Source organism: Antrostomus carolinensis, unplaced genomic scaffold (genome assembly GCF_000700745.2).
Source record: "Antrostomus carolinensis isolate BGI_N321 unplaced genomic scaffold, ASM70074v2 scaffold11406, whole genome shotgun sequence".
Taxonomy (NCBI): domain Eukaryota; kingdom Metazoa; phylum Chordata; class Aves; order Caprimulgiformes; family Caprimulgidae; genus Antrostomus; species Antrostomus carolinensis.
The window spans coordinates 15,123-32,060 of NW_010321209.1; the positions used below are offsets into that span (position 1 = coordinate 15,123).

Consider the following 16,938-nt stretch of genomic DNA (forward strand, 5'->3'; position numbering starts at 1 on the left):
TAGATCTTGCTCTTGCAGACCAGCAAAACACAAAGTCCTTCACTTCCAGTGACAAAAATACAAACACTGGTGTGTTCTCAGTGTTTCTCTCATAACAACTCCCAGGCTGAAACCAAACCCCAGCGCTGTTCTGGCTACTAAAAAGAAACCCAGCTCTGTCCCAGCTACAGACCAGGACAATGTGGTTTCACCTTAGATTTCAGATCTCCTGCTCTGATGACCGTGCTCCCATCTTCCCACTCAGAATCCTTTTTCCTTTTGATACAGTCCCATGTGCTCACGAACAACCCCCGTTGTCTCCCTGCAGCACAGAACAAGGAGCGTTGCCATTTTCCTTCCAAAGAAACAAAGCGCTTTGTCTTTGACTTTTCCTTCAGACCGAATACACGTATCCTTGCCCACCTACCTCTTTGTCATAAATACCCGTGGGTCTCCAAAGCCATCCTCTCTCTAAAAATTTGACATGTTGGTCATGCTGAGGCTTACACTATACCTTTTAAAAAGTCATTAAAATAACTGTATTAACTGGAATTTTTTCCCTTCATTTGACAGCTTTGGAGTTTTGTTTCAAGATTTGAAGACATTTTGATGGTAATTTTTAATTGTTAATTGTTAAACATTGTAGGGGGTACTTAATTCAGCCTTTTCATTGTGACAGCTTGGGAGCTGGGAGCAAGAGATAGCTTGTTCAGCAAGGAGGGAGGCAAAAATAGCAGGTTAACAGCTAAACTTGGGATTTTTCAGTCAACAACATGTTAAGAAGGCACCATCTGCGCAGCAATCACCTTTGAACAAGTTTGTAAGTAGATGAGATCAGTATGCACCATAAAAAGCCCAGGATGTGTTTAAACTTCTTGTTTAAAGTGCGATAAGTTAAAAAATCCTATTCGTCTAAATCTGACGAAAAAAAGAATCTACAAGGTCCTTTCTTTGCAACAGGCTGGTCAGTTCATCATACTGAGCAAATAATGGCATGTCTAATTATTGTGGGAATATTCCAAGAGGGCTAATGTTATATATATCACTAAAAGGGTTTTGATTAACCAGAAATTGTTTGGGAGAGTATAAAAGTAACTCGTTCCCCTGAATTCTTTCTGCCTTTCACAGATGAACGGAGCCTACTCCAGGCCCTGCCAGTAGCTGACAGTATGAATTGGAGAGCAATAATTCATGTTCTTCTGTTGGTGAGCCTCACTGTAGTCAAAGCCCTGCCTAGAAGTTATCAGGACATAGGTAAGAATATATCTCATCTTTTTACTCTCTTCTTTTCTATAATACTGATGGCTGCAACCATGCGTGGTTATTTGGTAGCTCACTTTGCCACTGCCAGTTCTACATAGGTATTTTCTTACAGGTCAAAAGTTTACAAGAACACTTTATCTGTATAATTATTATTATATCTATTTTTTTTTTTTAAATCAACCTTAGATATGTTGCTTCTTAATGGCTTCAGAATTATTTGGAGTGCAGGGCAGTCAGTGATTACTGAGAGAAAGTCTATTGAAGGATAATTTAATCCACAGGGATGTGGTTGCACCGCTGATTTTAGGTACTCCAAAAACTGCCTGTGGGTGTTCCAGCCTCCCTCCATAGTCTACAAGGAAGTGAAATGGAGAGGTCCCCAGAGGGATGCTACCTCCAGGTGGCTCTTCAGAGTTCCTAGTTAAGCTATAGCTCTGAATTAGCCTTTGGAGGGGGTCTTACTCTGTCTTCACTGATTACTAAAGGAGCCTAAAATAACCCCAATTCTCACTGAAGTTCAGCACCTAAAATGAGACAGCTGAAAACCTCCAATAGCATGTGGTTCAGGTGCTTCTTTCACATTACATATTGTTATCATTGGTCAACTTTTTTTCCCCCTTTGTAACTTCCAAGTACATTAAATGAGTGTAAAACACAACCAATGCTTGTGTTATCTCATGTTGTTGTCTCACTTGACACCCCTGCATTAATCAGAGGGAGAAGCTGCCTTATTCCTTTGATTTATTTGGTCCTTTTATACTGATCTCAGCCCTGCTGACATGAGGGTGAGACAGTACGATCTTGATTTAGGAACAGGGCCCTTATTTTAAAAATAGTCTCTCAGATTATTCTCTGACAAAGAGGGAACTCAAGAAATTCCTGCATTTAGGTTTGCCCAGTAAAAAAGGCCCAGTGGCAAAGGGAAAATATTTGCACATGATCTTCACATAGCAAAACCAGGACAATTGGACATGTGTTTTCCAGTGGGCCAGTTCATGACATGTACAGAAGGATGCAGCTCTCTGAAGGTCTGAGCTTTGCCTACCAATGCAGTCCTCAATTTAGCCCATTTTTTTCGGCACAGAAAATCCTTTATCCGTAGGTAAAAAGTGGTCAAGCACACCTTTAAATAGCTAAGGCAAGTTTAAAAGGTGTTTTGCAAGGTGTTTATTTAATCATGTGAAGTGCATTATCAAAGCAGCTGGATGCTCTCCAGGTTTTAGTGTATTCCTTCATGCAACACTTGAGCTGGGCAGGGTAATTATATTGGTCCTGTTATATTGTAGGTCAGAAACAACTAGTTCCACATCCTCACGCTGAAGTCAAATAGGAAGCTCAGTCTTATGCCTTCCCCTACCCCCTGTGCTTGTACCCCAGGCAGCAAATGATCTTTCTCAAAGACTCCAGTACCAAAAAAAACCCCAAATATTTGATGAAGCATTTACTAAACATTTTTTAATTTAAATTATCTTGTTTTTCAGAGGAAAAAAACAGCATTGGCCAACATTTTTCTCAGCTGCAGGAGAATAATTTTAAAGCCATGTAAGTTGTCCAGGTAAAACGTCTACTTGCAAATTTGCTGCCACTGAACATCCTCGTGTCGTTTGGAAATGAACACGTACTGTGAGCCAAACACACCTGTTCCGCCAGCCCCCACCAACTCAGCCCGGGGCGATACGAATCCTCTTACTGTCTCACACGTCAAAGTTCTATGGTTAGTTTTTAGGTAGCCAGCAACAGGTTTAATGCCGTGTGTTCTTCTCACAGTGCCATGATCATGTTTGCTCAGTATGTGCAAGGAGGCACGTTTGGCCAAGCTGTTAAAATGGCTGAAGATGTCACAGCCCTTGCCAAAAGGTGCGCTGCTGCGGCCAGAGACAACCCCGACTGTCTGAAGCCTTTGGTAAGCACTTTTATACTTCTCATGTGGCAAACGTTTTCAGATGTGACTTGTAATTTCAGAGCCCTGGTATGTGTTTTTCCACGTTATTAAGTTTGGTCTTAGTGACTCTTTCGTTCTCCAGGCTTCCATCTATACAGCATCTCAAGATAAGTGGAGGAAAACAAAGCCCCTCTCCTCCCCCCACCTCAAATATCACAGCATCTTTTGAAATCCTTGGCCTCTGTCTTCCTAAAAGATGTCAGAAAAATTGTGCTTTTATGGCTACTGTAACAAAAATTAGAGGCCAAATTAGATATTTCTATACAATGTTTATTATGGGCATTTGCTCCACTCCATTAACTCGCAGTCCTGGTGGTGTCTGCTCCGACACACTTTTGGAGCTGTCAGATTGAATCATGAAACATGAATGTCAGTCCATGTTACAGCTCATTTCTGATTTGTTTGACACACTGAAACAAACCCTGAATTAAAACAGCTCCCAGCTGAGGTGTGACTGACAGCTGGACCCGAGCACCACTACTTGGTGAACAAGAAACAAGACACTTTTCGTTGTACAAACCTGACTGTCATTAGAAAAGACAGATCCTGCTGCGCTGCAAACTGAACAATCATGTTTATTGTTATCAAGAAAAAGGGCCTGAATAATGTTATAATTTTAGAGCATTTGAAAACCATCCCACTTTGAAGTCTGTCTTGTCATAACAGTAGGTATCAGAGTTTGAGAAACCATTACTTACAGGTTTTAGAGGTCAGCCAAAGCAGGTGGTAATAAAGAGAGAAACAGTTTATGCCAGTCAGGGCTTGTTGGCTTAAAGTAGCCTCCTCAGCAAGCTCAGAGAAGTAAAGTGGAATCCTCACACAAATTAACTTCTTTCTACTTTTTCACAGGACAGGATTTTCCTTGATACAATATGCCAGGAGGAAAATCTTCCCAGGTTTACTGATTGCTGTGCTAAAAAGGATCCTGAAAGAAACGACTGCTTCCTCTCCCTTAAAAATTCATCGAGAGGGTTCATTTCTCCTTTAGAAAGGCCAAATGCTGAAGCTGCTTGCAAAAATCATTCGCAGCATCAACGTCCATTAACAGGATAGTAAGTAAATAAATCACAGATTCCTTGCCTTGATATGACAGTCATGAGCCTGGAGACAGCAAATGCAGTGTCAGCCAAAAAGTTCAGTCTAAGTTTCTCTGTAGAAAAAGTGAGAGATTACTCACTTTTCTTCCTCATGTGAATTATTAGATTCATCTAGCTGTAATTCTCATTATATGACACCTGTTTCTGCCACCCCCTGCTTTGGATATAGGCCCAAATGACAAACACTCTGGCCTGTTTTATTGTAGTCTATGTAAAGGACTCATCTGAAACCAAGGGCCTCCCTTTAGTCCTTAAAAGCCAAGCAGAAGTTTAGTTGCCTCTAAGCAACAACTTGCAGGATTTGAGACTTTATTTTCCAGGAAAATGTCAGGCCTGTCAGAATTTTCCAGGATAAACACCACACTATACAGTTTGTGATTACGACAGGAAAACAATCACTTTTAGTAGCTCTCATTTCAATATACAGCAGATATAACACTGCTGCCCTCTGCATGAAGGGGCTTATTGCGAAACTGAAGCCATTTTTCTCTCGGTTTTAGTTTTATCTATGAGGTTTCCAGAAGCCATCCTTTCCTCTACGCCCCAACAATCCTTTCTGTCGCTCTCCGGTACGAGGAGATGATGAAGGACTGCTGTGGAAGTGCTGAAGGCCCCGCTCATAACCCGGAGGAATGCTTTCGGAGACAGGTATTCCATCACAGGGTTTTAGTTTGTTAATGTGCAACCAGGGACTTTCCTATAGCTAAACCAACACTAAAGCAGAGACATCAACCGTTTCTTTCTCAGCACCTCAGTCTGATATTAGAATTCACCTCATTAAGGACTGGCCTGGTTTGTAGCTGGGACAGAGCTGGGTTTCTTTTTAGTAGCCAGAACAGCGCTGGGGTTTGGATTTAGCTGGGATTTGTTATGAGAGAAACACTGAGAACACACCCATATTTCTATTTTTGTTGCTGGAAGTGAAGGACTTTGAATTGTGTTAGTCTACAAGTGCAAGACCTAAGGGGGTGAGGAGTATTTAAATTAATAAGCTAAACTGGCATTTGGATGTGTCAATGGGATATTCCATATCCTATAACATCATGATCAGTATATTAGTGAGGGGCTCTTCCTCTCTCTGACTTTTGCTTGGGCTCTCACTCCTCTGGGATTGCAGTTTCAGTTTTGGGATTGTTACTCCTCCAGGATTTTTATTAATTAAGAACACTTAATTAATAAAAGCTGGTGATTAAATAGCAAGCACAACACTTTGTTTATATTGCAGCATTTTTCTGTCACTGTTAAAAATCCCTGTTTAAAAAACCGTCACCACAGTAGTTTTAGCATAAAGCATTATCTTTTCTTCCACTCTGATGGTTTGCATCTTCTTTTTACCAGGCACCAAAGGTGATGAAGCCAGTAAAAGAAGAAGGCCTGAGGCAGGAACACACATGTGGAATCTTGGAGAAGTTTGGAGAAAGGACCTTAAAGGCTCTGTGAGTCCCCCCCATATTTATCATTATTTTGAAAGAAAGCGTGGAGCTCTGACTACCAGCCATGTCCCTTTTTGTATGCAGGTCACTAGTAGCATCTAACGAAGACAACAGATCAGCAGTAGCAATTTATACATGACAGCAGTCACCGTTTCCTTACAAACTGCCATGAGCTTTCAAAATCCAAACCCAAAGTTTGAAATAAATACATTTCTGTGGTCAAAGTTAGAGTGATTGTGAGCAAAATACAACCCATCTCTCTCAACCATTTTGACACAAGGTTGCTCCTGTAATTTCCTGCTCGCATCTCTTTCCACCATCTCACACTGAAATCCACCTAGGATCCTTAGATAACTCTGAAAATCTCTGCTGTTGGCTTCCAGGGACATTTATTTGTTAACTTCAGTGGGAACAGGGAGAGACTGTGCCTGAGCAGTTTGGATACCCCCTCCACAGAGAAGTGATGATGGCTGCCACAGTCTCACACCGTGAATAGAAACAATAACTATTTTTCTTCATTGTAGGAAACTTGCTCAGATAAGCCAAAAATTCCCTAAAGCTGATTTTGTTACTGTTAACAAACTTGTGGTGGATATTGCTAACATGCACAAGGACTGCTGCCGTGGAGATACGCTGGACTGCATGCATGATAGGGTAAAACTCCATAGTTACATTTTTGCAGAAATTGAATGCTTTTTTTGTTTGTTTTCAGTTTTGGGGTTTTTTTTTCCTCTTGTACTGATTATTCTCCAAAACTAGAGTTTAACTCTTCAGTCTAAAAACCTGGTTGATTTTCCCATTTAACCTTTCCTGGTGTGAAGTCATCAAGAAGGGCAAAAAGATCCCTTTGTGACTGAAATGATCTAACACGGCTTCAGCAGATTTGGTTGCAGCTCCTAGCTGCCTGTGCTCTGTTCTCTGCCTTCCTCTAACATACCAAATCCATTTATCTCACTGCCTCTCTGTGGTGAGACAGCAAACTTCTCTGTTTACATGGTTACCTAGTAGCACCTATCAAATGGCAAGCAAGGGACTTGAGCAAATAGACCAACAGGACTTCAGTCTTCTTCCTTGTTCTGCCAGATGTCTGTTGCAGGGCTTTGGACAACTGCCTCTTCCCTTTGGGAGTCACCTTCTCTGTCTAAAAAATGGAGATAAAAACACTGATTAAAACAAAACAAAATCCTTCCTTCCCTTTTTTTGCTTTCCAGAAAGAGATTCTACACTATGTCTGCACAAACCAAGACATCCTATCAAGTAAAATCAAGAAGTGCTGTGAAAAACCTCTGTTACAAAGAAGCGAATGCATAGTTAATGCAGAAAATGACGATAAACCTGCAGACTTGTCCCCTCATGTCAGGGAGTTTATAGAAGACAAAGGAATATGTGAACGTTTTGCCCAGGAAAAAGATACACACTTAGCCAGGTAACGTGGGTCTTCTTCTATTCTTCAATTTTGCTGTTTCAATACTTGGGTCAAAAGATGGCAGTTTGGATGTTAAAGCCCAGCTCATCAGCCCCAGATCTATCTGCTCTGTGAGCGTGTAGCATGGGAGTCTGTGCAAGTTGATCTTCGTAAAACACCACTCAGCCCTAGAAGGTGTGGAATGGGAACAAATGCAGAACAGGGCAGGATTGTTATTTCAGAGACGAAGCTGAAGAAATGCATGTGAAATTTAGGTACTATCAGTTCTGACTCCAGGCCCAAAATACAGCCTTGGTCTGCTCTTAAATGGGAATTCAAAAACACTTCCTTAAATCAGAGTCAGATCTCTATTCAAACAGGATTGGTCCTTTTCTGTTCTAGCTGTGTTCCTTTGTGCAATAAAGCCCTGTAGTAAACCTGTAGTACTACCTGTAGTCAACTTGGGCAAGAATGCCACAGGCTGCAACAGAAACAGCAGCGAGTGCCAAAGGCAGAGAATTCACTTCAGATACCATCCATCACTTCCATTTATGAAAAGTGCAGCTAATTGATTTGGCACGACTGCTGTCTAGAGTGACTGCTTCAGCAGAGCTCATCTTTCCAGTGTCTACTGAGAAATGAGTCTGTTGCTGGAAATTATTTCATTATCATTTAGAGAGGGTTTTTTAAAAAAAAACAAGAGCAAAACCCCAAGCCCCACAAAGCTCTAAGCTCTGTTTGACCCAAGCGAACGCTGAGCTGGGGCTGTTCCACGCACAGGACTTGCTCAGGCAATGCTGTGCTCAGTCAGCCAGTTTTGTTTGGGTTCAGTCCCAGGCCAAGATGCTGTGAAATTCTCCCTGTTCCACCAGACACGGAGACAAAACCACCCCGAATGCACCCCTGTGTCCTCACCATCCCCAACCTCTGGAGGGCAGTTGTTTTGGCTTCTCTCTAATTCCTGATACTCCACACGTTGCAGGTTTCTGTACGAATATTCCAGGAGACACCCTGAATTTTCTGCTCAAATGCTTTTAAGAATTGGCAAAGGATACGAGGACCTACTGAAGGAGTGCTGCAAAAGCGGCGCTCCAGACGACTGCTGCAGCAGAGGGGTGGGTGCCGTCGGGCTTCGCACCAACACGCTGATGGATTCAAGCACGTGGCCACGACTGGTTCTGGCTAAATAGTGACTATCCCTACTCCAGGTCTAGAGGGAGTACCCACAGCACCTGTAACAAACCCAGCAAATATGACAAGGCCTCCCTGGTTCCTGTGTGAAAAAACCTTGGAGCCTTCTCAGTCTTCAGTTGGGAAGCAATTTAACATGGATAGACAGAGATGCTGGGGAAAGGGAGGGAGATAACATTTCTGGGAGCCCTGCTGTTTTCTGGGTTCCCCAGCAGTGCCCGTTGCCCTCTCACAAACGTAGAAGGTTATTGTCTCAGGTGGAGACACGGGCATTGTAAATATCTGAAGTCAGGAGCCACCCTGTGTCTCAGACCCTAGCCTTCCATCACTTACACAAAATTAAATATTTCAAGGTGATTGAAGGTGGACATTTATCACATTCAGGCAGTTCATTGAGGTTTCAGACACGTGAAGACTTTCTAATGGAATTTAAAATGGGTGGTATATCTCTATCTATATATATCAGGTGAGAGGTAGCTATAGATATCCAGGCCTTGCATTCTGCATTCCCCCTGATACAGTGACTCCTCAGGTTAATTTATTTTTTTCAGGAGGAAGAACTGAAGAAACATATTTATGAAACTGAAAGCGTCATGAAGACAAGCTGCGACCTTTACAAGGAGAAGGGAGATTACTATTTCCAAAACGAGTATTACTTTCTTATATTACTTTTACATTACTCCTGCACCAGCGGGGCACAACTCAGGCTGGAGTAAAGCCACACGTGTCAAAAAAGCCAGGCTGAAAGACACCACTTGAATATTTGGATCAGTATATTAAAGGCTTCTAGGATTTTTTTTTTTTTTCCTTTTTCCCTAAGACAATATTCTGGCCCCTCATGACTTCTCTCCTTAACCCAACTTATGAAGCAGTGAAGTCACAACTTGATCAGTCTCCCCTCCATGTTTCCTGTGATGTTCTTGCTTTATAGCTGCGTTTCAAGCTGTGAGCTGTGACTTGAGAGTCATAAATTCAGCCAAAAGACAGGGGCTGTGTCTTTTGCAAAAGACTTTGCTCTCTCCAGCGCCTGCAGCAGATGTAAACATCAGCCACTGTAACAAAAATCTAACTACAGTAGACAGAGCAAAACTGGGCTAGCTGAACCAGACGCTGTGTTTAAATGCAGCATGCAGGCACAAGCCTCCCGGAGGAACTTTGGCCCTGATTTGCAATGTTAATGAGCACGTGCCTACCTTTCAGTATGTGAGCAACCTCAGTGAAACCTCTAAACTGCTTGTGTGCTTACAGTTAGGCTTCAGCTAGCCTTGTCTGGGGAGACAGAGTGGGCTTTTTGCACTCCTGAGCATGACTGATCTTTAAAAGGCCTTTGGAACTAGAAGTTTCCAACAAATTTGGTGGGCAGCTTCTGTCTGTTGTACCAGTTGTTAAGGTTTTCTTGGCCATGATTAGTTAATAAGCACAGTTTTTTTAAAAGAAAAAAAAAGTGAGCTTGATTGAGCTTATTTTCTGTCCTTATCTAGTCAAGAAGTCACCCTAGTTCAATTTTGCTCTTAGACAAGCTCCCTACAATCCCAGGGAAACAAGTAACATGGGAAAAACACACGTACCATCTAGAAAGGGCACTCGCCCACGTGCAACTGGCAATGCTATCTTCCATTTTATTTGTTTAACCTAGTAAAGAGACTGGTCAGAAAAAAAAGAGAGAGCTCCAACAATCAGAGCAGGCTTCCACTTGCCTGTGTGAGTTCCTAAACACCAGGCCATGTCCTGCCCTTGTGCTAATTAGTGTTCTGTGGGGTTTGGCTGGAGCTTTACGCATGCGAAGGCAGTGGCTTGCTCACTGCTGCCTGGCGGAACAAACACACCAATCTAAAAGAAATTACCCTTTCAGGCTTCTCATGAGCTTCACCAAGAAGATGCCTCAGCTGACATCTGCAGAGCTGATAAAATTCACCAAGCAAATGACTACAATTGGCTCCAAATGCTGCCAGTTGAGCCAGGACAAGCTACTGCCTTGTGCTGAGGAAAACGTGAGTATTTTTCTTCCATATCTTGGTCCTACTTTTTCTTGAAACTCTGCCACAAATTCTGCTGCCAGCAGCGTCCAAGAGCTTGGCGTAAAGGTAAATGAGAAAAGCATTCAGTGAGGTGTGGAGCTGGCTGGAAGATGTGCTTCCCTGCCTGAAGTAAGCATAACTCAGCGTCACTGAAGTTAATGCTTGAATGAACCTACAGGAGGATCAGGAAGTTGCCAGGCTAGTTAGTGCCAGGCAGTTAACGGTTACACAGCACAGGCAATCCCACCCTGTTCCCTCTGAAGCCAACGGTGTCTTGTCTGAGATCATCCTTTCTAGAGGTCTGAAGCTGCAGGGCTCTGTGAAAGGATGTGTTGTGTATAGCTCTTCCATAAGAATTCTCCAGGCCTGTAAAGCCAAAGTACTTAAAAAGCTTCAGCCTGTCCTCCAGCCACCCATTTGTACATCATCACGTTTACAAGAACAGCAGAACACACCCACGGAAACCCTGCTGCTAAAACCACGCTTGCAAATGCTCACGTGGCTTTATGAAGAAATCACATCATTTCTATGTGCAAAGTCACTAAAGCTGCACATACATATTTATTCTGAAAATTCTGAGCCATTTTTACACTAACAAAAGTCAGCAGTCAGTAGAAATACAAAGTGTTATCTACCTTACAAACAAGGCTTAAGTAAATGCTGAGTTATTTTTCTAACTGTACTAAGAGCAGCAGGTGTTTCAGGGATGCTTCAAAATGAAAAAAAATAATATAAGATTGGTTTTGGTTTTTTGTTTTTTTTTCCACTTCTCTTGGTAAAGCTGGATCTCGTGCTTGGAGAAATATGTAGAAGACACCTGACCAATCCTATAAACCCAGGAGTTTGCCACTGCTGTAGTAGCTCCTATGCTCTCAGGAGGCCATGCCTGGGGAAACTAGAAATTGATGACAGCTATGTGCCCTTATCATTGACTCCTGGGCTCTTCACTTTCCATGAAGACTTGTGTACCACTGAAGAGGACAAGTTACAGCACAAGAAGCAAGAGTAAGACGTGCCTGGTTTACTCTTACCCCCATGTTTCTTATTCTTACACTGGCACTGCTGACCTTTCACTTGTCCACGCTCTCTGGCCTTCTTGTTTTGTGATACGCCATTGGAAAAGACCAGCCACAGCTCCTCTTCCAAACTCCTTTTCTTTCCTCCCGTGCTAGTCCCAGTTCCTTCTGCTGTCTGGTTCAACCTATATTCACTTGCCTTACATTAGAAGAAAGTCATTTTCAGAGGTGGGTAGGTGCAGTGGTGTTCACACCACCAGAATAGAAGCAATAGGTGTCCAAAGTTAGGTCTGATAAACATACCCTCCCACCATCCTTCATGGGAACTGCACCAGGCGCTGCATGAAAAGATACCAGAAGAACAAGGAAGCTACTGCCCAAAGTACTGCATCACCTTTATGGCTTAATTAGGGCTCATTTCCTAGAACAGGAGAGCCCAGACATTTTTCCTCATCGCATGCACTCTGTCAGTCTCTGAAAAGCTCTGGTGTTTGGTTGCCTTGGTCAGAGACAACCTGCATGCTGCACCCTCCCACACTCACTGCAAGAAAAGAAAACCTCTTTGGCCATTAACTTGTGCTGTGGTGAACCCATACTGTCCTGGGCCCTCTGGAGCGGTGCACAACCCATCAACCATCTGCATGGTTTATTCATGGATATTCATGGTGGAGCAGCTCCAAAAATGAGCATTAATTTTTTATTTTTTATTTTTTTTTTCACAAGGGCACATCTTTGCTCCCTGCTGCAAATAGTTGTCTGGGTGGCGAATAAAAATGAAAAAGGCACAGAAAGGAAGTGGGCAGTCACAAAACAGGGGCTTGGTGGGACTAGCCGTGTGCTTACCTCCCAGTTTCACAGGACTGGCTTTGCTTTTCTTGCAGGATGCTGATCAACCTCATCAAATACAAGCCCCAGATCACACAGGAACAGCTGGCCTCGGTCACAGCGGCCTTTACTGCCATGAGGGAACAGTGCTGCAAAGAGGAAAGCCGTGAGGCGTGCTTTGCGAAAGAGGTATCGCTTCCGTTTTCACCTGTACGTTCCGAGTCAAAATGGAAACGTGGAGTATAGGCAAGAGTGTAAATTTTCTCCATCAAGCAGCAAAACCAAAGCCACAATTCCTGCAGTTACATTTCCGAAGACAAACTTTATTCCCTGTGCAAGTAGATACGTGTACCAGTTGAATGATCGTTTGAGAACTCACCTCATTAGTCCTGTTTTTAAGGGCAGCAATTTATAGAATCAGAGCTCAGCTCCATCTGTTGCTTCTGAGGAGTCCCTGGGACTTGCACTGTTGAAGGATACGGGAGATCTTTCCCTGGCTGACAGTTCTGAACTGAATTTCTCTTGAAAAGTTCCTCTGCAATAGGGAGAGAAAGGATATATTGAAATTTTCGGTCGAAGCATTTTCCCTGTTTGTTCTCCCCAGCTCCGTTTTCCTCTTGTCTTTCCTACGTTATTTTAGCTCACTGAACTGCAGACTGCAGAGCTACTTTGGCTTCTCTTTACTCTCCAGTAAATCTGCTTTTGTCTACTTCTCATCTCTCTTTCACATGTTCCTTAACTGAACTTTAACAAACCACCCATGACCTTTGAGCCTTGCTCTCTCTACTCCTGAGCCTTTGCCTTGCTTTGCTTTAAATGATAAAAAGACAGAAAATTCTCTCTTTTATTCATCAGAAAATTTCACCTCTGAATTCACACAAACAGCATATCTGCAAAGATATGCTAATTCTTCCTAATAGAATTGCATTTTCAGTATTTTTCCCACAAATACTGAATTTTCCAAGGTAATCCCAGCTGAACAGTAAAAGCAAAGTGTATATTAGACATAGTGATATATGTATATGCACTCTGCTATACAGTGTTTGTACACAACTTGCAAAGATTATAAAACATCACTTACTGCTGCCATTCTCATGTAACTTGCTCACAAGTGCATCATCTTCCCGACTCTATTGCTCATAGATATTTTGCTTTTTTTTTTTTTTTCCAGGGTCCAGAACTTATAAAGAGAAGTGAAAAAATGTTGTCGGCATAAAGATCATGCAGAGCATATTGGAAGGGACTTGCTGAATGATAGAAAGTCACACAAACGTAACAGTGAGCATATGTTTTCTAAATGTTTAAGAAGTATAAATGGGAACATAGGATTTGCCATAATGGAGAAAACTATGTTGTGGCTCTTTTCTCACAAATCTACTGAAGTCACCATGGTTTACACCAGCTACAGTTCTGTCACTGTCTGATCTGCTGCTGTGAACGAGGTACAAGAGGTGCCTCAAAATGAAACCTCAGATTCCCGAATAGGATCTGCTGAGCTGTGGCACTGTCAGCCTGGTCTGCTGGCAGAGCTCAGCTCACCTGAAAATTAAACATGTGTCTCAGTTGTATTCAGAGAGGGGAGAAACCTGTATGCAAATTTCAGACCTGGCTCCTATCGCTTTGAGTCAAAATGATCAAGGATATGTAAACTTTAAACCAAGTGACTTCAAGTCAGTTCAAGTCCAGAGAGAGAGAGTGCATCACCTTAAAGAAATCCACTGAAAAAATAAGTTAAATGGATGGAAATTCAGGGTTTAGATGTGGCCACCACCTTATGTCATGGAATATTATTTTTCTTATTCCAAATAGTCACCAAAATAAAAAAGAAAGGGGTTTTAAATCTTAAGCTTACAAAGCATAAATGAAAATGAGATCAAATTAAGAAAATCTGCCTGTAACCACTTCTAAATTATTTTTCAATCAAAAAAATAATTATTCTTGCATTTTTAGAAATCTATGTCCTTGAAATACAACACATTCACTCACTGATACGGGCTGCTCTCGGGGAGTCGTAAAGTTGCCTTTAATCACAGAACAAGATTATCTTGGGCATCCTGAACAGGGTGAGAAAAGAAAAATGAGCAAAATGTGATGGAAAGGACAGAACGTGGACTGCTGCAACACCTGGGCAGCAGACAAGCGTTTAGGGGAAGCACTGAGAGGCTGCCGGATTTACACCCCAGGTAGTTCATAGAATCATAGAATAGATTGTGTTGGAAAAGACCTCCAAGATCATCAAGTCCAACCCCTGATCCAACTCCAATTACTATATCATGGCACTAAGGGCCACGTCCAATCTCTTTTTAAAAACCTCCAGGGATGGTGAATCCACCACCTCTCTGGGTAGGGCGTTCCAGTGCCTGATTACCCTCTCTGTAAAGAATTTCTTCCTAACATCTAACCTAAACCTCCCCTGGCAGAGCTTGAGCCCATGCCCCCTTGTCCTGTTGTTGGTTAACACACACACAGCTGTTGGGCTTTTATTTTCTTTTTACACTAAAAGAAATCAGAAGGCATGTTAAAAAGCATATATCAAAACCAGTACTAAACAAAATAAATACATTTTCTGGAAACCTTTGGCTCAAAGGAAGGGATATCTGGGTGTCAGAATCTTTTTGTGGATGTACTTAGCAATAGTTACCCTAGGAGCCTTTGAAAATATCTGTAAGATAAAGAAACAACATTGCCCAAACAAGCATCTCCTAAAATGCAAACCCAGCTTAAAGTATTACCATCAGAGAGAAGGTTTTACAGTCAGGCTGAAGAGGTCAACCAGACTGAGTCCCATCAGAATCTACCCTGTACATACTGCTAGGCAATATTTTCATTAAGGATATAAATAATGAGAAGAAAAGCCATTCCTTAGATTTATAACTGACAGCAAGATGGAAACACACTGTTACAAATCCTTTTGCAACATTTTACATACCAAAATCATCTCAGCAAATTCGACAAATAGCCTAGAAAAAAAAAACAGTTATGTTCTAAGGAGGACAAATTTAACCTATGACATAGGTAGGATGAATCAGCTGCACCATTTCAGCACAGCAAACCTACTCCTTAGGGAGGCGTGAGGATAACGGTGCAGTTATCACAAATCTCAAGCTAAGAGTCCCAAATGGTTTGCTGCTAATAACAGTCTAATGTCTTGCTTGCATATCAGGGGTATAAGCAGAACAACAGATAAAAACAGAAAAACAAGCTATGGAATCCATGGATCATAGTTTAATTCTCCTTACCTCTGGTAAGGACTTTGCTGGAGCACTGGGACAAATCTTGGGGAATCTCAGCTCTAGAAAAAATTTCACTGAAAAGAGAACAACAGTCAATGATCCAGCAAACACAAAAAGGAAAGCTAAAATAGGTTGGGGTTGCCTGGGTTAATGAGAGAAATCTTCATATACCAAAAAACAGTGATCCCAGTACAAAAAGCAGCCAGTCAGTGCCCAGTATGGGGAACAGAGCACATGGATTGACTGTCTGGGAAAGGTGGGGAGCTGTGAGAGACACAAATATTTGACTGTAATGATTTCAATACCAAAACAATGATTAGATGGCCATCTGGGGCTTCTCTTAGCTCTGTGTTTTCTGAAGATTTTCTAGTCTGATGAAGATGAGTCTTCTGGGATTTGAGGGGTGGTTTGGGTTTTCAGGGGTTTTTTGTTTTGTTTTTTTTAATCCAGTGATGCCCAGGGTTAGCTGGGTAATACATATTCAGGTAAGATAAATACTCTAATTGCTGTCTCTATGGTTAATGGCTTAGGGTGCATGTTCAAAAGAAACCTCCGTTTCCTCTGTCACCTCTGGTTTTCATTGTTGTGTTACCCTGAATATCCAATAATGCTTTGGAATAAATTCTTCCCCTGTGCGTGTCTGGATCTGTCAGGAATGATTCATTTAAACCAGCAGAGTATTCACAAGGAACTACCACCACAGCAAAGTCACAGCTTTAGTTCACTAGCCCTTAAAACCCAGCAGATTCCACATGATCTGCACTATGTTCCATAGTTATTTGCCAGCATCTTTTTCAGCAGAAAAAGTAAAATAAAAAGGATTCAAGTATTTCACAGCAGATTGTGGCAAAAAAAAGTCTGTATTGAGGAATTGTGTACATACACAAAGGATTGGAGAACTTCCTTGAACACACTTCTTCCTCTTCTCCACACTTCTATTGCTTTAAGGAACTTATATCTACACCTGCTCATTAACACTGTGCTTCTTGACTGCTGCATTATTTTTATTTCTCCCCTCTGTGTTCCTTTGCCCACAGTTGTTTTCCCGAGCAGGACTGGAATTGACTGTACATGAAAATAAACCCCTTGCCCCAACCACAAGAGCTGCAATTTGCACACTGACTTCTCATTTTCCCGTTGCTATCCAAGTAACATCATCTCAAGCAGTGTAAAGTTTTTCACTTTTGATTTATTCCACATGATTTCTAGGCAACATTTTCTGCACAGAGTCCCCCCCTCTCACATGAAATGAGTGTTTATCTCATTATCTGCATAAGCCAAAGGTAGCTGAGGCAAAACACAGTTACCATGTAAAAAACCAGACTAATACAGAAGGGCAATTAATTGTGCACAAATTGGATTTTATTTACATCTCTACAGTTTGAGCTTTAATATTTACCATGACTCGACCAAACAGGAGCCGATAGTTGGCTACTGTACCCTGCAGTGGGGCCAGACTGTCCCAAAACTGCATCTGTAGGAAGGATGCTGACCCAAGCCCATCACGGCTGATGTTCAGCCTCTCACTGAACACTT

The 16,938-nt window shown here is 42.0% G+C and overlaps 1 protein-coding gene across 1 annotated transcript; it reads left to right on the plus strand.

Moving 5' to 3' along the window:
* Nucleotides 1-1,148: 1,148 nt before the first annotated feature.
* On the plus strand, nucleotides 1,149-13,385 carry LOC104526411 (alpha-fetoprotein). The gene is made up of 14 exons (XM_029085423.1): nucleotides 1,149-1,233; nucleotides 2,724-2,784; nucleotides 3,010-3,145; nucleotides 4,034-4,236; nucleotides 4,782-4,929; nucleotides 5,620-5,717; nucleotides 6,239-6,368; nucleotides 6,926-7,140; nucleotides 8,102-8,234; nucleotides 8,862-8,959; nucleotides 10,163-10,301; nucleotides 11,110-11,333; nucleotides 12,226-12,358; nucleotides 13,341-13,385. Exons 1-14 carry the CDS (start codon nucleotides 1,149-1,151, stop codon nucleotides 13,383-13,385), a joined length of 1,848 nt encoding a protein of 615 aa, XP_028941256.1.
* The last annotated feature ends 3,553 nt before the right edge of the window (nucleotides 13,386-16,938 follow it).